The sequence below is a fragment of the Hylaeus volcanicus genome, chromosome 1, assembly GCF_026283585.1.
Source record: "Hylaeus volcanicus isolate JK05 chromosome 1, UHH_iyHylVolc1.0_haploid, whole genome shotgun sequence".
NCBI lineage: Eukaryota > Metazoa > Arthropoda > Insecta > Hymenoptera > Colletidae > Hylaeus > Hylaeus volcanicus.
The window spans coordinates 27,828,132-27,852,495 of record NC_071976.1 but is presented as its reverse complement, the minus strand read 5'-3'; the positions used below and the strand labels follow the sequence as shown (position 1 = coordinate 27,852,495).

The following is a 24,364-nucleotide window of genomic DNA, read 5'->3' as shown; positions in this document are numbered from 1 at the left end:
CATTTCGTTGCATTACCCGTATACAAAAATAACGTTCTTTTTCGTGTATGCAAATCACTTTCGAGCTGGTCGCGTGTACAATTTATGAACAGCCGCGAAACAGGTTTGGATTAGCAAGAAATATTTCGATGCATCGTTGTAGGATTCTAAAAGAATTTTTTAAATCTGTCCTAATGCTAAGAACCTCTGCCATCGTGCATTTTAAATTGGTAGGTGATGATTAAACACTATACCTATTTCATTCTCTAAAGCAGCTGATGGTATCTCGCTATTGATGTTTGACGATAGTAAGATATCGTTCAGAAGCCAAATATAATTTGATAGTAAATAGAGGGTAGGTAACCTGAAATGTAAATTATATACTATAATTATATAATACACGACGCGGATTGAAAGAAGAAACGCGAATGAAAATGCAAATTTTTCTACGAGTGGCTCGTTATAAACCCGCACACGGCCGATACGATTCCTCTCGGGAAAATAGTTGATTGGCACACGGAAAACGCCGTCTCTTTCAGCGAGTCCGATAGGCCAGAACGAATTGAACTTGTGCCAGGGTCGCAGCGCGATTGAAAAGAAGACGAAGAAACCAACGACGCCTGGTGCGCGGCGGGATACTCTCGAGGGTGTTTTCTTTCGCTTTCTTTTCGTTCCGCGAAGCGACACCCGCGATATTCTCGAATTCCGCGAGGCGCACACGTCGGATTCTAAGTTTTCATCTTGGTTTATGTCGGCACGTGCCATCGGAATCGCGCGACAGCGCCGAATTAATTAAATTCAGAACGCGACGCCGCGGCGCGGAATTTCGAATATCTTGTACGCGGATGAGAATGCCTTTCCTTCTTGCTCCCATGGAAAATCGGACCAATACTTGCGAGCTGGGGATGGATAAAATTCCTATCCAGATAGAATTTTTTGCCCGGTACTCGTCGAAGGAGATCGGAAAATTTTTAATTCATCCTGCTCGTTTGTTTGTAAAATTACTTGACAGGTTTTAAAATAGCCTCAGTGAGCATGCATGTGTATTTTTGTTTTTATAAACGTCTGCAATTGATTGTTTCCAATCCTCCTTACCTCAAACTGTAATCATATTCATCGGATCACATGCTATTATATCGAGGTTCAAATGGTATTAATTTACCAAATAATATCAATAAAGTAGTAGTAATATTGATGGCGGCATCATCAACCTGAAATATCAAACTAATCTCTTGCGAACTGTTTGCAGAAAAAAGAATTCGGCCCGTAGGAGATTAAAACCAAAAAAAAAAGGAATATTCATTTGACTATATGTACAGCCGTAACACCGCTTTTCTTTATTTTTGTAAAACTTGTTACGATAGTAATATAAATTCCTTTATGTAATTCTAATGTGAAATTACCAATGTCATTCCTTTTTTTGTTCCTTGTTCCGTAGTGACAGTTCTGTACTTAATTGAGGAGGTCACTGTCATTGACAAATTATTTTTGTGCGACGTTCAATGAACAAGAGCACATAGGCAAGCTGTTCTCGAAATAGGTCTTATAAAGGCGTCAAAGTGGTCGACGTGAGACGTACGCGAGAAATGACTAGAACTTCTTATATGCAGGTGGAACGCCGATCCACTCGTTTATTGGCAATTTGCCTGCCATGATTTTCGTTGAGAATCGCAACGCCGGATTTGGATGATTCAACGACGATCGAAGAAATGTTCCTGCGTCCAAAGTGATCTGGCACGTGGAGAATATACGGAGAATTTGGTGAATATTGCGCGTAATGTGGAGATGTTTGATTTTCAGTCGATTTTCTAGGAAATCGATCGTTCTTTAAGCATCTTTCAAGGAATTTAGGTTTAAGTGTGAGTGTTATAGGTAATTTTGGACACTCGTTTCAAGAGCAAGTTTATTAAACTTTATTCTCAGCGTTCGAACCATCATCAAAAGATTATGTTTTAATTCAGAATAGTATACATAAACAAAGTATAGGTCTTTTAAGAATCTCCGATCTTTAACCTCTGAACTTCCACTGATTCAATTACATATACCTATCATCAAACTTTCTTCTGGCAACAATGATAAGAAAATGATCAACAACTGGCCAATGATCACTTACTAACGAGATAACTCTTCTTACACGTTACACCTCTGGAAAGTTGCCTTGCCAGTTCCCTTACAATTTAAAGCACCCAGAACACGAATCTCTACAATGAATAAATACAATAGAGTAATTACCTAGCGAAGGCATTCTTCGAGTGGTCAACCACTGGTTCCTTCACCCCCACGGAGAGCAAAAACGTGCACGGAATGAAATACCGGCGAAAAGAACACTGGCCAGCTGAAATTCTCAGGAATATCACGAAACCTGCCTCTACGGGAGTCTCTGCCACGCTAAAACGGATTCGATGACAAAGATTATTGCTCTGAGACGAAGACGTTTGTCGCGTCTAATTTTAAATCCCGATCTTTTGGAGAACCGTCTTTCTTGGCACATCGAGCCGCGATGCGGATAAGGAAAGCGCCGAAGAAAAAGTGGCAACCGCATTCCGTTCCGGCGACGTTATTTGCACGGTAGACGCAACGCGCCTCGGTGCAAACAACCGATAAACATGCGCGATGCTTTGTCATCGTAATGTGCCAGAGGATGTCGTTGGGTTTATTTGCGAAACGATAAGCTGCTGCGACACGCTGAGATGCGTCCGCAGACTCTTTCGCCAATTTCTTTTTTCGGTCAAGACCGACTTAACCTTTCGTAGACCAAGAATTTCTTCGCTATGGACATCCAGCAACTTTGAGGCAACTTCGTAGCACCCCACTGGAAATTAAAGGTGTTCTTTTGTCTACAATAACGCGTGACTGCTCGTTGTTTTAATTATATTTAATTATTTTGAAAATTTAATTTGTGTTGCTTCAAGGAAGTACACGCAGTTATAGCCGAAATTCAAGAATATTTGTTCAAGATATAAATGTATATTTTAATTCAAAACAAAGCATAAGTTTACATTGCAAGGATCGAATTTAATATATAAATATATTCAACAACAGCCAAGATACAGCAAATCTCCAGGAGCAAATGATAAATAAATAAATAAAGTTAAACCAAACTTGACCTGACGTGACTTATAAGAAAAAGAGAAATAATTAATGAATATTTCGGTAAGAAAAAGTTCGACGTAAGTCATCTTACCCACGAATAGACTATTAAAAATAATATAATAAAATTTTGATAGTGACATACCACCTTCGCGTTCTTCCACCTAAAAATGCGAACCCTTCCGTACTCTCGAAGCTCTCTTTTCGGGGAAACGGTTCTAAAGATAGAGGACATGTTGTAACCTTTTAACACCGACATGGCCGTCGTTCGCCCCTAGCTCGCTTTATACGGCCCTAATTTGTCGCGACGATTCGAGAATCGGGCAGATTCGCGTCAATCACTTTTAATTGTCGGGAACATCTGCGCGATTGTGCGACTGCACACGTAGCAAGGCAATTGTACTCAATGATAAACAATGAACACATGCGAGATGAAAGTCTCGCGTGCCTCGACTTTACCCATCGATTGTTATCCTCATTCTCAGAGACACTCGATTATCGTGAAATGGTAGATTATTTGTCATCGATAAACTGTACTTATCGATCGACATAAATTATTCGCGACTGTACTATCTAGTTAACGTGCGCCTTTCAGTGAAAAAATGTAATCAGATCTCGATAACTGTATTTGTTAGTCATTGCACGATTGATACTTGTATTGGAAAGATAGGTGATTCGATTCGTTGGAAATGCAAGCAGGAATAAGAGAAATGGAATCGAGTGCATAATAAATTTCCCATATCGTCTTATTTGCTCGCTTTGAGCGACAGTACAAATTTTAATTAAGGTTTGGGTAGAGATGATAAACTGTATAAAGACAGGAATCTTGAGGTTTCTAATCCTCGATAGGGCAATGTTTGTTATAAAACTAATATTTTTCAAAGTATCATTTAAGTAGTGTTTCATTACTATTTTATCTTCATCTTTTTCATACAATTTATCATTATACCACCAATGACTTTTGGACACTTCTCTTAATAAATAATGTTCCGATTGCCAAAGAAATTGATACTCCATCAGAATAATTTTACACCTAACAAATGTTGTGAAACTTATGAACGATAGTGTAAGCACCTATAAATAGATGCCTTATGGAATCTATTGTATCATCTCTAATCGTGTCATCGTCAATTTTAACAGCACAAGCAGGAATCATAATCAACAGAACACGGTTAAATGCGGGCATAACTTACGATCTTGTAAATTCCATTTTCTGGAAAACAGATTCTCGATTTATTTCTTGGTTATACTAGGAATGATGCTTCATTCTCTATTTCCTACGGACGGAAATTCTTCTGTGATAAATCGAGAACAAACGTTTCTACTCTATTGTCGACGGAAATAAAAATCAATCCTGGGATCAGAGGAATGTGGTGCCACGCTCAAATAGAATGGGAATAGTGTGGAGTAAGTTTTGCTAGCTAACGGTTCAATATGCTTCGTAATTCCTTCAGGACTGATCTTTCTTCCTCCCTTCGATACAAAACTCGTTAATGTTTGTATTTATACACTTTTCTGAAAACGACCTGTCTCATACGTCGAAGCTTAAAAACCTCTTTCGCGGTAATTTTACTCTTTCAAACACGTAATGAATCAAGTACACAGAACAACGAAAAGTTGTTTACGATATTGTTATTTAATGTCTATTATTGAATATAACTGTGGGCTAGCAAGAGAAGCGCTATTATAATCTATTGAGAGAGCAAATTTACTTCAATACTAGCATCGGTTTAAATAAATATACGTATGGTGTATACGTTTCAACGCTATATTGAGCAGGAGTAACCACTTTGAAACAGTTATAATGTAAGCAAGTTGTACGACTAATGTATACAGTTCGTTAATGTTATCAGTTGGATATTGACTTTTACGTACATAGGTTAACCACATTTTTGCCTAAACTCACTTTACTCAATGATTTAATTTCAAGAGGTTTCCACACATTTTATTGAATTGCTGAGTTCATTATATATGTGAATATTAATCTGTTTCTACGTTTTATACAAATTTGATAAAAGTATATTTCATTAATTACAAACTATACGCGTACAATTGTACTTTCTGAATCATCCCCTGAAGAGTTCCCAAAATGTCGAAACAATAAAGTAGTACGCTATGCATATACATCGAATTTACAGACAATAAGGTAGCGAGCTACGAATATACATGAAATTTACAAACTAGAAACCTGTATATATCGTATAACCTAGTCCAAACCGTTTCAATTTAAATAACAGCTCAATGGCTCCCAACCGTGAATGGTGTTCATCATCTTGGCACCAGCACTCCACGCTCCTATACGCAAATCACGGTATGCGCGACGCTTTCATTCGTCGTTTATCGAACAAGATTGAGCCAATCCCCGAATCTTCGCGAACATGCTGGTTTGCTTACCGATTGATCGAGACAGCCGCATGCCGTTGCGACGAGATTCGAGCGAACGAGTGTCCCCCGCTCAACGACGATGTGATTCTTGCACGGCGAGCTCGTCGTAGATCTTGACGTCGCACGAGCACCGGTACCGACGACGTCCTCGAGGCCTCTGGCCCAAGGTCGCGTGTCGTGGTAAGCCCGACGAAGCCGCGAAACGCGAACGTTTCTGGGTGACACCCGGGCGTGGCGTTCGCCAAAAAGTTCTATCGAGCACTGGCACCGACGGCGTGGACGAAGCTTAGGCGCGTGGAAACGCGGTCGGTTCGCGGATCAGGAATATGATGCCACCTTGGTGAAAGCCTTCGCGAAGAAGAGGCTCCCTTGCCGCACCGAGTGCAGCTCCCGCTAAGCGGAAGATTATCTAAATAGACTCCGTGCTACCAGAGCGAAGAGAGAGGGAGAACGGGGCAGAGGGGGAAGAGAGGGTCCGAAACGACGTGGTATTTATACGTCGTGTCTTTTGGAAAGCCAGTGGACGCCCGCGATGAGGAACATCCCTCTTCGCGGCTTCGAGAAGGGAGAGCAGACCGAATACCGCGGATCTTGAACGTTTACTGTCTCGCGAGAAAACTTTTGCGCTCCTCGAAGGGAACATCGAGGATTCGACGCTGCTTGGAGCCGATTCAGGGGGCAATTCGAATGTCATGGCAGTATGTGCATTTCTCATTCGTTTAAGGAAACACTCGAATCGATTCCGAATAGGGAGTTGGGAGTTCCTCCTCGATTCTTTACGCAGAGGAAGTACCGCTCTGGTCTCTAGTTTCGTATCGATATGAACTCCCTAGCAAGAAAATTAGAATGACAGTAAAGTAAATAAATTAAGGTTAGCTAGCCACGTATTCGCAATTCGTAGACCATCGAGTGTTATGTTTGGAAGAAAAGATAAAATGATTCTTAACGCACGATTGAGCGTGATACCGTATTAATGATCAGCTTGAAATAATTTACTGCGAAAGCAAATTTATATCGCTAATTCGATTAGCATAGACAGTTCCCATGTGCTGAAACAAAGAAGATGCATTTTTCGAATCGGTATTACCTTCACTGACTATAAATTTATGAATCATTCTGATATTGTGAAAATTTGAGCGTCGATAATACATAGGTTATTCGTTAGGCGGTTCCGATAAGGAGAATCTCATTTGAATATTTTCGCATCTGTCTTAATACAGCTGGCAAAATTGACTGCTTCGTTTATTATACAGAATTCCTTGGCTATTGACGAGTGAACATCATTTATTGAACCAATGGTAAAGAACTATATATGAGAAGGTATTTGAACAGCTACTTGGTAGAAAATAAATTTTAACAAATTAAAATGTAATGAGCACTTGAATTAATTGTTAAATTGCGCTTGTGGCCAAATGTACATATATATATATCATAACGCTACCAGGCATTTGGTAGCTGGAAAGACAGACAAACAATGTTAATAAAAATTCTTTCTTTACTAAATCTTTAGAGATAACTTTAATCGCTAGATTAAGCTATATAAAAATATAAGAGCATTACGTTTGATAGCGTATTATATTTGCTTAAGAGCAAATACTATTCCAAGAAATACAGCAAATTTTGCAGAACAACGGATAAGATCGAATTCGCTATAAAAATAATCCCATTTGTCTATAGACAAAGTTAACGAAGTCTCACAGTCTATATGGACTGAATTTATATAATTTAGTAACTACCGCATATATTAATTTACTTATATAAAGGGGAGCACTTTAAATTCAATTTCTGTTAATAAAAGAGCTTCGTCTCTTCAAGATCGAGAATGCTGGTCATAAAAATTGCTCATGCAGCAAAGCGATTCGTCTGCCAGCCACTTTCTCGTCCCTCGTTCCATGCGTTTCTTTATCATCGCGGGGATCAAGATTCGTCCTCGATTTTCGCGCAATTTATATCCCCCCGGTGGATGCCTTTTGCGAAATGGGAATCAAAAATTATCGACACCAGTTACGGTTCGTCGTTTCAGCGTAATGGGCCGTGCCTAGAGGAGGCCTGTACGCGCATTCTTAGCACAATGCCAATTTCTTTCCTCCCCGGCGAGGAGCAACAGGGCTTCCGGCATCGCAGAGATTACCAGCGAACAACGGCTCGGAGCCGCGCGGGACGATCGAACATTATATTCATAAATAGCGGGGCACCAACATGCTCCATTGTACTTTCTCATACGGTTATCGAAGCTGCACTCGTTCTCCAAGAGAATACGGATCGTGATTCTGTTACACTTCGAGTGGGAGACTACGGCAGGTGAAGCGCTTTAGACATTGGTATCATTAACAACGGGACTCGGAGTATTGGACGCAATTTAGAGCAATGGTGGAATCTGGTACAAGTGTATCTTTAATTGTTTTTATTAAACTTTTAGATCTTACGATTGGGTTCATTTCGGTGTAATGTTGGAATAAACGTGTAAATCTGTACAAATTAACAAGATAAGACACTGTAAAAGATGTTTGTTCAGCTCTGATAGTACTGGTAGTAATGGCAATACTGTTGTAGCAACAAATTTCGATCGCAATGAAGAAAATTAAACGGAGGATGTTGTTCGATGATCGATGTACTTTTATTATTCGAGTTAAAAGTTGAATTTAGTTTAGGGAATTGATGTATTAGAGAATTAGAGAAGACTAGGTTTAAATACGATTTGTGTTAATGCACACTCGAGTATCAATTTGGCCATGAAATGCTTGTGCAAACATGAATGCAACTCATGTTTCTATCATTGATCGATATAAGTACCATTTCAGTAAACAATAATATATACTCAACGTGTCCAGTTGAAAAAATTCTCCTGTAACTTATACACAATTCGAGTTACGGTAAGGATCGCAACAAGTACTTACTCCTGCAAAGGTTTGAAAATGCTTCCCTCGATGCCATCCACACAATTCCACTCGAGAAAATATTCCCGTTGAACGAACGCGCGGATATCCATAACAAGGACTTCGTCAAATCGATTGTGTTTCACGCGCGACGTAGTATCACCGATGCCTCTTTGGCGAAACGCGAACTGGAAAACACAGCGCCGGCACGTTGCACTTTGAAACCGAATTTTTTTTTATTTTCAAACTCGCCGCGTCGCGTGTCGTTTCCATATAATAGCCGACCCAGTGTTGTCCAATACTTGACATCACTCGACAGCAACGCTGCGCGAATAACGATAGTAAATGTTCAACAAATCCGCTTGTACTCCAAATTGGCCTTTTCTTATTCCGTTTCGATTCGACTCTCTTTTCTTAAACGATTATCGAAGTAACTCCTTTTAAAAACTCATTTATCGAAAGACTCTGTCCAGGATTTCGGATCTCACTTACTCGGGAGCCTTATCGGGCCAAGATAATATTATCATTACCACTGAATGAGCTCGTAAATGACGAACGGTAAACTAATCGTGCGAGCGAAAAACCTGTCCCCGCTTTCGGCCACCACTCCGTAAGATAATCTTAAAGTCAATGCGACTAGATTGGTAAATCACGATTTTAATTTTTGCACCAGAAGTCACGTATCAGCCGTGGGCATCCTTCAGGATCCCTCCGACCGTGCCAGATCACTTTTCGCTGATCTTAATTAATCACGAATGCACTTGGGAATCGAACGCACGGAATGCAGCGGCACCGGCGACGATACGAAAGCACTTTCACTTGAAAACTTTTTCGCGGGCACGAGCGATTTTCGTACCTTAATTGATCACGAATCACTCGGAGCGCTGATAACGCGGGCACCAACGTCGGTCTACGAGACGAATATAAATATTTTTCTTTTCCCGAGAGCTCCGTACTTTTATCTCAATCGGCCGTGAGTGCACGTATCGCTTTATCAGTTCACGAGAAACGACGACGCGAACGCTTTGACTTACTCCACGAACTCGGGGGGTCCTGTTGCGATGAAAACATTAATCTCATCGAGTTGTACGCGAAATTGTATTCCGTAACAGTAGCATATTAGGGATACTAATGCGCGTCGAAGATGCCACTTAAACCAGTTCCGACGAGAAATTCCTTCGTTCCTCGGGACGAGTAATTGATTAATCGCGGAATGGAGTGTCTCGCCGAACGGTGCAAAACGTAATTGCTTTCTCCGGTGACTAGACTTGGAGCTATCCTTCTTCGGAAAGCTTTCGATTTTCGACACTATCAGCCTTCGAGTCACTTAACCTCTCAACTTCATCAACGTTAACAAGCAAACACTCGAACATAGATAGCACGTCTCGTTCACGCAGTAAAAAATCAACGAGCTACAAAATTGGCGAGACTTGTACGTGTCAGGGATATGTATCACTGGAATTGCTCAAACTTCGCGATAAATTCTGTTTAGGATGGAAGACCGTCCATGTGCTCGGCTGTTCATGAATTCCATGATCCAGAAACAGGAAAGAGACGTCGATGATCCTGGTAGGTGTTCGAGTTTGGTCCGAAAAGCTTTTAAATACCTTCGAGTCACTTAACCAACTCATTAAAGGATCACGAGGGCTTCAGAGGTACATGCCACTAAAATTTCTACTCAAACTTCACCAAGCAACAAATTCTCTTCCGAATGAACGATCTTTCATAACTTCCATATCCACAAATCCCAGGACTCGGAGGCAGGAGAAAACGTAGATACTCCTGACAGTCCCTCGAGCTTTCTTTCTCCAAAAGGTTTCCTTCGGAATGCAGTGCCTTCTCGAGTCACTTAATCTTTCAAATTCCGAAGTTTTGCCCTCGTTAACAAGCAAACACTGGCTCGTACTGGCACCAAATTGCAGCTTCAAAATACGGTACCGAGACGTATTCACTGGGATTCCCGATCAAACTTCACTGAACGATAAATCCTGTTTTGGACGAATCGTTGATGGGACCTCTTCCTCGATTCCTAGAGAACCTGGGCCCGGAGAAAAAAGCGTCTGTGGTCCTGATCGGAGACGGTCGATGGGGGATCGTGGCAGATCGAGATCCAGGAGTCCAGGGGGCTCGGGAGATTCGATCAGCAGCGCGATCGGCGAACGAATCGCGCGCGAGAAAATGCAGGCAGCAAGTGCGCGCTACGGGATCCAGAGCCAGACGTTGGGACCGCTCGGCGACGCTCAACCGTTCTGGTGTAATCGAAGCGATACACACGGCCTATGCGGTTTCACGGCAGAGTAGAAGGGGGTTACATCAGATCACCGAGACACGGTGCTTGTTTCCACAGCGAGACCAGAGACGTGATCGAAGAACGGATACCTGGGTGTTACGGTTCGGGCCGCGTCGAGCGTCGACGACGAGGAGTTCGAGAACGAGAAATGGGCGTCCAGGATCCAGCTGGGCACCACGAAGCTGGCCCGATTCGACACGAGAGACCATGGCGTATGTGCACGAGCCGAGCCGGACCCGACGGCACGAACCGGTGCGAAGGAAACCTTCGACGTCGCGAGAGAGTGTGCGAGAGAGACCCGAACGGGGCCCAATCTCACTAGAGGGGACCTCTATATCGCCTTTCTCTTAACTCCAGGCCCCCTGTATGTGCGCGCGCAGTGGCGCATTACGGCCTTACAGGGCCCAGACTACGTGGAATTTCGGGAAGCTTCGTTTGAAAGGAAAGAAACAAATCAGAAGTATTTTTAAATTTTATTTTATTTTATTAGAATGATAGAACAGAAAAGTAAGGTGACTTGAAAGAGGTAAACAATCTAGAGAAATAGCTGAAAAGCAATAGACGTACAGTTGTAGATGAAATCGTTGGCATTAAGTAAAATCCAGATGGTACTATCGGTGGAAACTTGAATTTTATTTATTACAGATCCTCGTGGTAGACACAATATTCAATAAGTAGTTGGAATCTTTATTGACATTACTGTATCAGTGAATCGTGCTTAATAAAGAAGACGACCACTTGAGAGGGAGCAAAGTGAAACAGCTATTTTAGTGGCTTATTTAGTGTTACTCGTTTCTGCTAGATATTATGCTTCCAAATATCGTGGTACTTTATTTCGACTCCATTTTGTATAACCCTCCATCATTTGGCTGCGATTATATTATTTCTCTTTTGGCGGGAAAAAAGTGTGATTCGAACAAAGTCTTTCCAAACTCTTTCCAACGTTATAATTATATACGAATTTGCATCGTGTTAAGAAGAGAAGCAGATATTACAGAAGCGTAGACTAACTCGAAGTCGTTGGCACAAAAGAAATCGACTATATCGCGTTACTGATAACTTTGATAACTCGTTGCACGAGCGAGTCTTGCAGGAAATACGAGCCTTCTTCTTTCATTTCCAAAACAGTCGTCCTGGTAAATGTTTTTACTTGCGTTGTACGAAACGAGGAACGTCTGAAGACAGGCGAAAGTAATCTTGTACTTCCTTTGTCGGGATTTATGTTAGAATTGTGAACCCTCGACACGAAATTAATACACTCGCGTGTGTGTAATTTTAAGTCGGCTACATGGTATCGCGTAGTTTTTCTCCATGCAGTTTCAACGTGAAATGTGAAGCTATTCCAGCAACTTTTTGCGAACTGATTCCGTTCCCGCAACGCGCGCTGCGTTAACTCGGTTGAAAAACGAAACGCCAGCGGACAAGTTTAATTACACTTCGGCGATTTATTCGGAGCATCCTAAAATTTATCGTCGACGACATGAACATTTTATGAGAGAGCTTTTCTTGCAATCGTCTTGTTTGACGCGGATGTCGTGATTTGTATCAAGTATTCATTTCGTGGGTCAATCTAAAACGTTGACATCACTTAATGACTATCAATAATCGCTTCTTTTCGATTGTAGTTTGACTATCACAACTTCTAACACAGGACTATATTTCTTTTTCTCTTGTCATGGTATCTTTTCATATAACTTTTATCCATGCTTTCTGAAACTGCTGAAGTTTTCCTCCATATTCGTGCATATCAAGTATTCTATTTCCAAAGGTACGTGAGAAATCTTCAGTCTCCAATTTCAGATAAACCATGCTCCGACAATGTAAAATCCGTAGTGGGTTTGAAAATATAAAAATAATTGTATTTCAACTTTTACACTAAGTTACTAAATAACGCAAATTGCAGTCTTCCCAAATTCTTAAACTTCCATCGGTCGTAATGAGATGGTGGATTAACTAATTACCCGGTTCGCGTATTTTGCGTAAGCTCAGGCAAAGTCACGTGCCAGCTGTTCATTGAAAATCTATCGGTGTTCCCCTTACTAACTACGTAACGGCAACGCCACGAGACTTACCATTCACGAGGCCGAGATATGCTTTCAAGAATGGAAACGGTGGCAACGTTGTACGCGATGCTTTCGACCGACACCTAAATTGAGAGCCAGTTTAAGGCTAATTCACACTCGGTGGGCGTGAAACGAATTGCAGTATTATAATCTTCACCACAGACATTAATCCCATTTTTCATATTTCACTGACACCGCGGAATTGATGAACACCGTGACCACTGCTTCTTCGGATTTACTTTCCACTTTTAGTCAAAAACACTGAATAGCGTAGGGAAAAGTCATCATTCTTCTTCCATTCTGCACTTTATAAAAAAAAAAAAAAAAAACAAATTATAACACGTAATCAATAGGTTAATACGTTAATATATAAAATTGATTTATTAGTTATGTCATATAATCTTCAATTGTGGATCATACATTATAGTTGTCCCCTAGAATTCCTAAGATGGTGGCGAACTATTTTAGTAAACGATGGAGAAGAATAGTAAAGGGAGCGGGAGAGAATTTTGATGATCCGACGCATTCAGAGGAGTTCCACGCATTCATACTTATATATTTATAGCTTTTAGACTAGACGGCATCGCGAGATTACAAAACGCATCTGTTGCTCTAAGATTGGCGCGCTACTACGGAAAGTATCCATGTCTTCTTGTTGTAACCTCTGCGGGAACGTTCTTCTTCCCTCAAGAGAGTAGCAATGGACGTAATATCCGCGATCCCTTTGATATTAGATATGTCTACAGAGTAGACAGAATGCGAACTATGGTATAAATTTCCCTCGTTGAAATGGCTTGGATGGATGATATCAGTTATCATTACTCCCACTTATTATTCATCCTGTCAGTCCAGATCCAGATGTGCTTTTCGAAGGAACCATAGTTTTTTTTTCTTCAAACTGGATAAAGTAATACACTGGGTAACGTACTGAATATATTCTAAAAACGCTATATTTTTGTACAATTTTTATTGAAACATTATCTTACAATTACGTTACAAGATTTTGTTATAAAACTATTACAAAGTATGAATGTATTATGATAACGTTTCGATAGCGTATAATTTTGCTGGCTCGGAGAATACCTCTATTACATAGTAGGCTATTGTGTTCGATGACTATAGGAATTTAAAACCCTCGCATAAGTTATACAACGCGCCATTGAATTGTGGACCTTCTGGCATTCCATTGTCAATCTTCAATTCAAGAATTCGCCAAGTACATACCATTTGAGATAAAAAAAAAATAGATTGTTGTCCCTAATTAGATCGTCTAAAACGGTTCATGAACTTTTCTAAATATTTGTTATGTTTCTGCCTAAGGTTACAGTTATTCCGTTGGAATTTGAACGGGTAGAAGCTTCTTCTGTCAACGTGGTTATCGGAGCTTGTAACTTAATTATTTCATGAGTTCCTTTATTGACATTATCAGCGTGTGTGCAATTAGGTAGGATATCCCTATCGTTACGTTTGTACGAGTTTACGTGACTTAACATTCGGTACACTCGACGGGGGTCGGTTTTGTTTTATTGCTGCATTATCAGTCACAGATCTTATCTGGTTTCAGGTGGTTTATTTTCTTTTGTGGTACCAAAATGGCTGCTCACCGCGGAAACCGCCAGCAGGAAATTCGAAACCATTGATCTACATTTTCTACGGGTTAATCACCGACAATGCTCGGCTCTCGATAATATGCACACGTTACTGCAATATTTTTAGCTCCAGGCTGTCAAGGTGCGTTTCATTAAACCACCGTATCCTTCCGTTATTATCCACTATTACTGCGAAACACGCAAAGCGTTATTAATACTTTGGAGAAACATGTCGTGTGATATCTGACAGGTTGTCTTCTTCATAAAACTTCTTTATTATACATGCAATTTATGAGAGACACGGTGTCCTGTGCAGGCTTCAGTTCATTCATTTTATAGCTATAAGATTTGTTGAAACAAAGTACTTTAGGTGACGAAAGATGCAACATTTCTGAACTTTAGTATTATTACTACAGCTACACTGTAAATACATTTACAGTCTTCAAAAATCCACTACGATATACTTAAATTGTTTATATAGCGAGTATGTTTCATTTTCTGTCAATCAACACAGATATTAAATTTGAATGAAAAGAAATGACTTTCAGCAGGCTAGGTTCTGGAAGTTAGGATGGGCGCATCTGTAAATTAAATCAGCCGGCATCATGACCCGCTTACAGAGTAGAGGGGATTCGAACGTTGAGGCGGCGCCATTAACAGTACGCTTACTGGCGCGTGCATGGCACTGCTTGTTAGCCGTGAAATATTTTCGAAACGATTGAAAAGTTCGTATCTTGGTGACCGTGGACCATAGGATAACGTAGGAAGGAAATATAAACTTGTCAAATTAATTTCTTTTGAGAATTGTAAGTAGACCGTCAACGATAATTCAGAATCGTATTTTACGATATAGCATCATATAGCACATGGTATACTAAACTATTGAACTACCAGATACACGGTAACTGTGGATGAGACATGGTGCAATGTCGAATTTCTTTCACTCAAGTGTGTATAGTGTTTTACTTCCATCCGCCATTATACTTCTATCCGCCATAAGTCCCTAGATGGAGCTTCGCCATCTTGTGCGTCTTTCTGGACAAGTTCTTTCTTTGCTCATAATTATATTGTTTAACATTATCACATTCTAATTATTTCGATATCGTAAAGCATTTAAAGATAAAGATAATGCAACTTCGAGTAAAAAATTATTCTGGGACACAAATTAAGATAGCATGGTTCTTCCTCCATCGTGTTCTTGGGGTTTTTCGTTTCGGGTATTCATAGTTGGTATATCTGTGTGTGTTGACGCCCAAGTGTTTAATCCACTAATAACAACAAGTGGGTGCAGTTTTGTCAGGTGCATCCTTCACATTCTTCAGTGGCTGATGAACACGACAAAAATCGTTGTACGTAAATTTTTGTTTTAGCAGAGAAAAATGGCTATTTTAAAGTCCTGTTGGTCACCATTTATCTGGGCGAACGATGTTAAGACAGGATCCAAAGCGATTGCCTTCTACACAATTGTATGTATCTTTGAATCAATGTAATTTGTTTTTTGTCTCTATTTATTCTTCATCTATTTTCACTATTATTTAATACATCTGTATGTTATTCCAGGCGATTAGTATAATACATGTTACACTAATCTCTTACCAATTAAATGGAGGAGATTCAACACAACTGTATAATCCTCTATTTGAGGCTGATGTCAGAATGTGTAAGTTACAATACATACTTGAAAATAATATATACTATTGGATTCTTACATTAAACATTTTCAGCTATGCAAGTTGTTGGAGCATTCTTTATATTATACTTCACTCTGCTGATCATATCAGCATTATTAATGGTATATGGAATAAAAGAAGGAATACGAGGATGGTTACTCCCTTGGCTTATATTATGGTTTGTGGCATGTTTATTCCAATTAGTATTTGGGCTTTGGCTTGTAGGAGGTTACTATATCTATGTAAGTTCTCATTTATTCAGTGACTAGTATTTGAAAAACGCTCATGAATTGATTCTGTGATATTTCCTTTCCAGCTTGATGCAACATTTGCTGCAATGTGTATTTGGCTTTGGATGGCATACAATGTGAGTATATAGTAATCTGTTTATTACATTTTCATACTAATTATGAATTTTGTATATCAGATCATGCTATATAAACTTATATGTCTTTACAGATATATTGTTGGTTTGTTGTGTTGTCGATGTACAAAGTCTTTGAAGAATTACAATCTCCAAACATAGAGCTTCTATGGCCATAAACACTCTGAGAAGTCAACTGATAAGGCATACAGTGCATTGATCGACACCAAAGTAAGATACAGTATATTTAGAGATGGATATATCTACTTTATTTTGTACATTTCTATAATCAGATGAAGAACATAATTTAAATCAATCATTGACTATCATTGTTTGCTACGTTCAATTTGGTTATTATTATTTATTTTGAAGTATTTAATACCACATTGACGTTGCAATCACATGAGTACCATACTTAAGTGTCATTAATGTACAATTAATTTAATGTCTTGAGAATATGCGACTTCATATTATAACAGAAGACTGATATTGGTCTAAAGAAACATCCGTCCAGATTTCAGAGATCTTTATACATTTGCCGATAAACTTATGTAATAGAATTTGTAGTTGGTTGCTTTACACAACCAAAAACATATGAGCTTTTAATAAACTTCTATACTAAACACAAATATTTTAGTATTCTGCAATATTTGTAAAAAGCTTTTATGATTAATACAAGGGTAAGAATGTTAGTACAATTTATACTTAGAATTAATATATTATATTAACGTGACAATAGTTTTATTACGTGTAATTATACGAAACCCGAATGAGATTATTCATCATGTGACGAAAAATGTTCGTATTAGTTTTCCAATAGAAAATAAAAATTCAAACGATTACTATCGAAACAATGCACTAATTCTTTCCTTGATTTCACATCGTATAAAATTTAAGCAAAACGTTAATCAAAAGTATGCAATCGACGTCAAAAAGACGAAATCCGCACACGTTCAAATATGAGGAAATGTCGATCTGAAAAAAAAAGAAAATTTTAAAATAAAAACTTTGTTCGTATTCAGGAATGGAAGGACGAGTGAGAAGAAAAAAGTATTAAAAGACGATTCATGTTTAGGAATGGAAGGATGAGTGAAAAGAAAATAAAAACGTAAAATAAAGAGCGAATGTACGCGCGGAAATGTAAAAATGTGAGAAAACTTAGATTCGAAATAAGCGGGCAGTATGGTAGGTAGAAGCACCGTCGGTATGGAAGGATGAGAGAAGGACGAATAATAGGCGATAAGCAAAAGATGGCGAATCACTCAGTAGTGTAAACAAGGAATGTATACCTTAGGCACTTGAATAAAGATGTAAAATGGAAAATGGATGTCGATCTGACATCTGGTGAATTATTCGAAAACCAAATGAGGAAACCTACATGAATCGAGCGTAAGTGAGCTTTTAGTGAAAGTCAAATATAAATTAAAATGAAATGACGAATGACAGTCAGTAATTTCAGAGTAATTTTCATTTTTGTATTGCTGTATTATTACTAATACTCTGACACCTTAACGATTAATAAACTTCAAACTTTATAATTGAAGAATGTCTTCATAGATGGCGTGAAGATGCAGAAAATCAATGAAGAATAAATTTTGATAGACACCGTGAAGTAGAATTACATTAGTATATAATGTATATTTAAAATCTATTTTTAAACGAAATGTACGTAAGATATCAGAATTAATATATATATATGTATGTATTTCAAAAAAAGATATCTTGAATATGGCCAATACTTTTTTTTAAAAATCGCCCTGTGAGAATAAATTTAACTTGCAAAAATATTTTAAATACTTTAATATTTACTGTAAGTTTTTATTGAAAATATTGGAACATAAAAAGATAGATACCTACGTAGCGACCTCTATAGGCAAGTCTAGCACCTAATGTAGTTCGCGTATCCAACGCTAGGTGAAGAACTCGTTCAGCTCTTTCTCGCATGTGTTTTTGTACCTTCAAAAGTATAAGAGGGCTGCTACATGCTGAGTAGGTATCGCTTCTCGGCCTTATGGCTAAGATCAAAGTGTAGTATCTGTTCTTATCAGCTTAATATCTGATACACTCCCCATTGGGGAGTCAGAATATTAATCTGATTTTTGGAAATTGACGGAGCAGTTGGAGCTTGCTCCACCTCTGTCGCGAGTCGGCCTGGCATTGCAGTGCCGTCAGGATCGGCTCAATAATCCAATTACAAAAATAAAACTTTCAGCTTTGTTTAGTATAAGCAATTGTTTGAATATACCAACACTTGGTATTTTCACAAGTATTGTGTATAATACTCAATTCCGTTATTTTCAAGTATTACTACGGTAGTAGATATTACAGTAGTAAAACTATTTTTGTAGTTTAAATTATGATTACAGACCACTAATGTCTAGTAATAGTGGGGGTGATAATGGAGTAAGTTTTTATTGAGGGCCTTCCCATTCATGGGTTTTTTCTTCTTTTGACTATTATGGATGCTTTTTTTTTGTTCCATTCAGCCTAAGCTACGAGTGCGACTCCGTAGTAATTCGACTCGTAGATTCTGTTTTGGACCGGATGCATGAACACGATGCAGTTCACTCGCTCCGTGTAAAATGAATGGAGGCTGAATGGATTAATAATAATGCAATGCAATACTTTGATTTAATCACGAAGTTTCGAGTGGCATGGTCGTGACACGATCAAACGTAAGTGGAAGAATTGTTGGAACTGTGATTCCACGATTGTAGGTGCAGCGTTAGCAAAAGAAACTTGGGCGCTTTCTAAGTCTCTCCGAAGTTGTCCTGTTCCTGATACGGTGATTAATGGCTACTCGAGAAATCCTCCCTCGTGGGACCACCGTGTTCGCGACTGTCGATGTCGATATTAATGGACCGGTACCAGTGAAATGTTTCGTATCTTGCATGTAATTAGCAACTCCGCCTGTCTTCAGGAAGAGAGAGCGCGCACTTGACAAATTTTCACGAAGCTACGGTCCCCGCCCGTGGAAATTAAGATACGATCTGCGACGGTGATGTAAAATGTATCGAGAAAGTTTTATTTATTGGCTCCTATCGATAATGTCGTCCTATAGAGTGAGATAGTCCCGTGGATATTAAATTAAAATCATCATTCATCTAGTTCAGTCGTGATGCAAACGGTTGAACCGTAAAACCTTTCGTCTTTCAATGTTTGAACAATTCAATTATATTTTAGATCAACATATAAAATTTTAATAGGAAAGTCGATTGTTGCTTTCCATAAATTAATGAACAATATTCTCATGGACATTTATGTCCCTTAGCTCCAAACGCCGAATGATTAACTGAACATAAATACCTCAGTGTGAATGCAAAATGGCAAACGCCAACAACCTATATAAAGTCAACAAAATTTACAACCAAGGATATATTTTTCGACATGTCTTTCGACAGTCAACAATGGTTTCGTAAAAGATGGTAGGCATAATAACGTACAATCTTTATTGTCACGACCATACTTTCACTTCTCGTTCGACCACGCCCGAGGCAATCGATCGCGATGATCATAAGCATCCATGTACACTCGTACATTAAATGTTAATTTGTGTCTATGGCAATTCCAGATATGACCGAACGACAGAGAACGAAATTGCTCATTCCTTTGCTACCAAAATTTGAATTTGAATTTCTATGAGAAAATAAAATTAAAGTTTGAAAGTTATATTTAAAAATTAGTTTACTCTCTTTTCGCTTGATCAAATTTACTCGGATGAGCGATAGAACGTTTCACTTAAAAAGTTCTGCGTTTTTGTCGAGAAATTAAATTGTATTACACATGTGCTATCATTTTGTCCAGTACTGTAAATAATTCCGAAATCGCGATTGTCCGATTATTTTGACTAGTGTAAAATAATGACCAGTGTTCCAGTATCATCGTTCGGTGGTCTGTTCTCGGTTTGATCTCGAAGGTAATACCCAACAATTTCATAATATTATCGTGAACACTGACGGTAGATAAAAAAACAATAAACTGGAATGATAGTCGAATCGTGGAGATCGGCATTGAATACTCGTCGACAAGGGCTTTCACGGTTGTTTGCTGCGCAGGTAGCGTTTCTTCCAGCCCCGTCTTACCTTTCCCGATAGCTCTACATGCGCATACAGACGCATTAAATTGTAGGCGGCACAGAAGTGCTGATAAGACTGATACCGCGCATGAGGCGTCCATAAATGGCGTGTAAAAGTATGAATGGAACATTCTTCTTCCACCGATAAAGCGACGAGAAAATGCCCCTCGTTTCTTTATAGCCTTGCTCGGATCGCGTATCCACATTTTCGAGGACGTTGCGAGCAAAGTGGCGAATCGTGGTACTTTCAAAGACAAAATGGTCCCCTGTAACAAGAGAACGAATGAAGAATAATTTGGAATGAAAAAAGATAGAAAGACAGGAATGATACACATATACTGAATCTAATAAGTATTTTCACTACCTTATTTGGACTTTCTTTGCTTGTTGAATTGATAAATTCTATATCAGCCAGAGTAAATCTTTGTATTGTCCGTAAATAAAGTAAATTGGTTTCTTCGGATCACGGGACGATTGTAATGTAAACATTTTTCGGGGCAAAATTTTCGTTTTATTTTAGATGTTTTTTTCTGTCTACAGTAAATTGCACTATAGTGCGAGCGAGCTCAGGCGAATCAGGCTGTGATGAATTATTAAATTCTCGATATTGCGCAGCCACGTACTCAGCAGGAAATCAATTTTATGGACGATATTATAATTTAATGGATATACGGTGAGTTCCATCGACTAATGTCGGTGTATCAGATTTACGATCCATCGCAGTTAACGGTTATAAGCGCGATTAGATCTTCCCGCCACGTGACAGCTATTAGGGGTCACGTTCATCTCACATTGAAGACATCAAAAAGTTGAATGTTTCCTTATTACGTTCTTTGAAATTATTAATTGTTTTTTCAATGGAAAATATTTTATACGCAAAAATTATACCAAATTTCTCCTTCCAAACATTATTTTATAATCTAGTATGCATAGTACTTTCACGTTACAAATAAGTCTGTAAATATCATCGTTGATTAATATAATTATCAATTATTCATACATTTGGATCATTTTTAAGTTTTTTTTTGCATACAAAGAAACGCAATAAAATATCGGCTAAAGTTAACATGGAACTTGGAAAAGGTTGTCCAGATAGTATCGCTCGATTTCCAGTAAACGTAACTAAACGAACGCTAAAAGGGCGTTCAGCCGTGGAGACAAATCGTTCAATTAGCAGCGGACGCGATCTAGCGCGCGCGTTAAGTCGCAGTAAATATTTGTTTGCTCGTGTGTCCGTTGGGAACGAACCCGATGCGAACTAAAGAAGCGTGGTAGGTACGTGGATCGTCATAAAAGTTCTTACAAGATCATTCGAGCATGAAACTTCGAACCAGTCCGACGTCGACCGTTCCAAAGAGAACCACGCGAATTCTAACGATGACACTCGCTCGTTTCGTAAGTCCACTGTTCGCGGAGATTCGAGGTGTCAGATAAGCTTTCAAGACTTAAACTTTCGCTGTCCACCGCGTTCCAGCGCGTGTAACGAGATGCGACAGAGTTAATTATTGTTTCAGTTATTGCTGGAAAGGTTGACGCTCGGGGCCCGTTCGATCGTGTTCTAAAAACGCGAAACACGCTTATGGTAATGCGTTTAACGTGTCGGCGTTTAATTTGCGCAAAATACCTCATAACGATGGAAAACGGTTCGAAGAGCGCTAGTAATGAGTGAACAGAATTCGATAGACCACGCTTTATCGCGAGGATAAAGATTCATCCCGTACTAGAAATTCGAGTTTTTCGATGAGCATGGGTAGAATTAACGACGTTTAGAGAGGATTTATTAATCATGTTATTCTCGCGATAGAGAAGGGAAGAAAAACTTGTCTGTAATTCCAAAGCGATTAATTCTCTAAGGGTAGCGCTTTGGAATGACTAGCAGAGCCTGAAACAAGAAGTGGCAATTTTTCTGCTGGAACAACAAATTTATATACCGATCTTTGAAGGTTACTTGTCAAGGAATATATTTAAATATCCGCAACTACGAATCGTACAGGAAACTTCGATAGCAAAGCACATGGAAGTAGCATAGTAATCGTGACAAACACATTGAAAGATCATGCTCACTCGGCATACAAAACAGATTTGTCCCAGCCACATGAATACTAATAAGTGTCCTGTGGTCCTCCTGGGTGGCAACTTAATAGACCTCCACGACGAATCTGATGATTTCTTTGACATCCTTAGACCAAAATTCATTGTAGTCGAAACGTACTTATTAGAGACCACGCGAGTTTTTCTTTCATCGAAGCACTACGGTTAACATACTGTTTTAATAAATCAATATATTCTTCGTGAAAAAAATATGTTAATTCTTAAAATATGTATGCGAAATTGTAAAGAGCTATAAATAGCTTTCGAGTAAAAAAAAAATAAGAGTCTTGCTTTAGTGACCTAGACTAAATGTATTAATACCTTTGAAAGACATATTTCAGCAATAATTTGTCTTATGCCAAATAATATAGGTTCTTTTAAAATATCTACAAATAAGCATGTAAAACTTGAAAGAGCTATTATCAATAGCGTCCTAGTAAAAAAATTCTCAAAGAAACTCTATTTTTAGCGTTCTGGAGTAGATCCCCTAACGCGACGCTGATTGCGATGCTCGCGAAGCACGCAACGACGCGTTTCTCGCTTTATGTACGCGCGAGTTAAACTCAATGTGGCTCCTTCCATCTACGCGCCTGGACTGGTCGTGATCTTTTATGAAAGCATAATGCTCGCAAGCAGATCCACCTCGGGGATACTTCACAGTCATTACGAGCGATTCCGTTCCTTTAGCTCTCTCTGTGTCCCGCCGCGGGCCTTTTTTCCTCCCCGCCACCCCCTTCCCGCTTCGTTTTCTTGATTATTCGCGTTTCGCACGGCGGAATCGTAAATCGCGAAACCGGCTTAACGAGCGGTGGACAACGAGTCGTGAAACGGTCGCGGCGAACCTCGAGGCATGGCCAAACGCGCCGATCACCGATCGGTCGCGGCGATTATAATTGCGCGAGACGAGGGTGAAATCCTTCGTGCACCTACTTACACATCGGAAACGAGGATTTCAGTTCTCTGACTTTATGACAGGACACCTTTGAACCAGTGATGCCAGAAACGAGCATGATGTTGAAAAACAACAAATGTTGTTAATAATTGAATTAACTATTGTCAGAAATTAATATTTAATTGATCCAATCAATAGATATTACAATATCGACAAATTTCTCACGGTTAATATCTCGAATGAATACTTGTTCCGTACTGCAATCGTTGTTAACGTTTAATCGAATAAAATGAATCCCACTTCCATCATAATGACAACCTACCTTAAGATTCCAAGGGCTTGATTCCCTTCCTGGACCTCTCACAAAAATTCGCATATTTTCCTACGTCGTGTCATCGACGAATGTCGAACGTGTCGACACACTTATAAAAAGAAACAAAAGGCTCTCTCTCCTTCCCTCTGGGCGCTCGTGCTATTCTCTACTTTCTAGTACGACACGGGCCACGGAGAATAATACGGGAAGAGCATCGTCTCCTTCGATGCAGGTATGATTTACGACGTGTCACAGGAGAGGTCGTCAGTCAAATTGTTTCACATTGATTTTGAGGTCGAGAGGCTCGTACCGTAGCACGGTTCTGCCCACACGCGACGTCTCCGCGAATGCATTGTGGTTTCCAGGCGCTTATTTATGCGCGGCCCGCCGTTTCCGCCCCTTCCGCTCTTTCGGGCCGTTGACTCGGTTCACTTCGTCGGACGACAGTTCTGTCGTCGGCTCGATGTCCCCGTGTGTCTTCTGCCACATATTGTCAGGCCCCCTCAACCCCTCGCCGCACCGCGAATCCGACCATCGAGGATATCACGCGAAGCGTAAGAGTCCGACGTTAACCCTTTTTGTCCTCAGCTAATTATTTTAATAAATACACGCGTTGTCTGACATCCAAGCTGCCCATAGCCGATACGGAATGGAAAAATAGTCAATAGTCGAATCATTAATATTTCA

The 24,364-nt window shown here is 39.5% G+C and overlaps 2 protein-coding genes, 1 long non-coding RNA gene and 1 other non-coding gene across 11 annotated transcripts in view; 2 read left to right on the top strand and 2 right to left on the bottom strand.

Annotated features, from left to right (window-relative positions):
• Positions 1 to 9,870, bottom strand: part of LOC128884459 (rho guanine nucleotide exchange factor osg-1) — a 63,054-nt gene extending 53,184 nt beyond the window's left edge. For 3 of the 6 annotated variants that reach the window (XM_054137915.1, XM_054137923.1, XM_054137930.1), the window contains exon 1: positions 5,464 to 5,807. The gene's annotated coding sequence lies outside the window, so the exon portion shown is untranslated. Of the gene's footprint in view, positions 1 to 5,463; positions 5,808 to 8,351 lie in introns of those variants that run through there. The other 3 variants (XM_054137893.1, XM_054137907.1, XM_054137900.1) reach the window with 2 other exon arrangements.
• Positions 9,871 to 14,910: 5,040 nt separating this feature from the next.
• LOC128874645 (uncharacterized) lies at positions 14,911 to 16,935 on the top strand. 3 transcript variants are annotated; one of them, XM_054119604.1, is made up of 6 exons: positions 14,911 to 15,078; positions 15,643 to 15,738; positions 15,833 to 15,932; positions 15,997 to 16,184; positions 16,259 to 16,309; positions 16,402 to 16,935. In XM_054119604.1, the coding sequence occupies exons 2-6, from the start codon at positions 15,652 to 15,654 to the stop codon at positions 16,483 to 16,485; spliced, it is 510 nt and encodes a 169-aa protein (XP_053975579.1). In that variant the 5' UTR covers positions 14,911 to 15,078; positions 15,643 to 15,651; the 3' UTR covers positions 16,486 to 16,935. The 3 variants fall into 3 exon arrangements, with proteins under 3 accessions (XP_053975579.1, XP_053975669.1, XP_053975757.1); XM_054119694.1 differs by having other exon boundaries at positions 14,912 to 15,078; positions 15,646 to 15,738; XM_054119782.1 differs by lacking the exon at positions 14,911 to 15,078 and adding an exon at positions 15,533 to 15,572.
• A 1,366-nt stretch (positions 16,936 to 18,301) lies between these two features.
• On the top strand, positions 18,302 to 18,494 carry LOC128884655 (U2 spliceosomal RNA). Its single transcript, XR_008459430.1, has one exon. It is a non-coding gene; the product is annotated as a U2 spliceosomal RNA (small nuclear RNA).
• Positions 18,495 to 18,749: 255 nt separating this feature from the next.
• LOC128872825 (uncharacterized) lies at positions 18,750 to 24,025 on the bottom strand. Its single transcript, XR_008456262.1, has 3 exons — positions 23,687 to 24,025; positions 20,746 to 21,336; positions 18,750 to 20,647 (listed from the first exon to the last, which is right to left on the bottom strand). It is a non-coding gene; the product is annotated as an uncharacterized LOC128872825 (long non-coding RNA).
• Positions 24,026 to 24,364: the final 339 nt, after the last annotated feature.

Excerpts from the sequence above, each read along its gene's own strand:
- LOC128874645 (XM_054119604.1), top strand. The coding sequence starts at position 15,652 with ATGGCTATTTTAAAGTCCTGTTGGTCACCATTTATCTGGGCGAACGAT. Across the intron at positions 16,185-16,258 it reads TAGGAGGTTACTATATCTAT|CTTGATGCAACATTTGCTGC; the intron begins GTAAGTTCTCAT and ends TTTCCTTTCCAG. Across the intron at positions 16,310-16,401 it reads GGCTTTGGATGGCATACAAT|ATATATTGTTGGTTTGTTGT; the intron begins GTGAGTATATAG and ends ATGTCTTTACAG.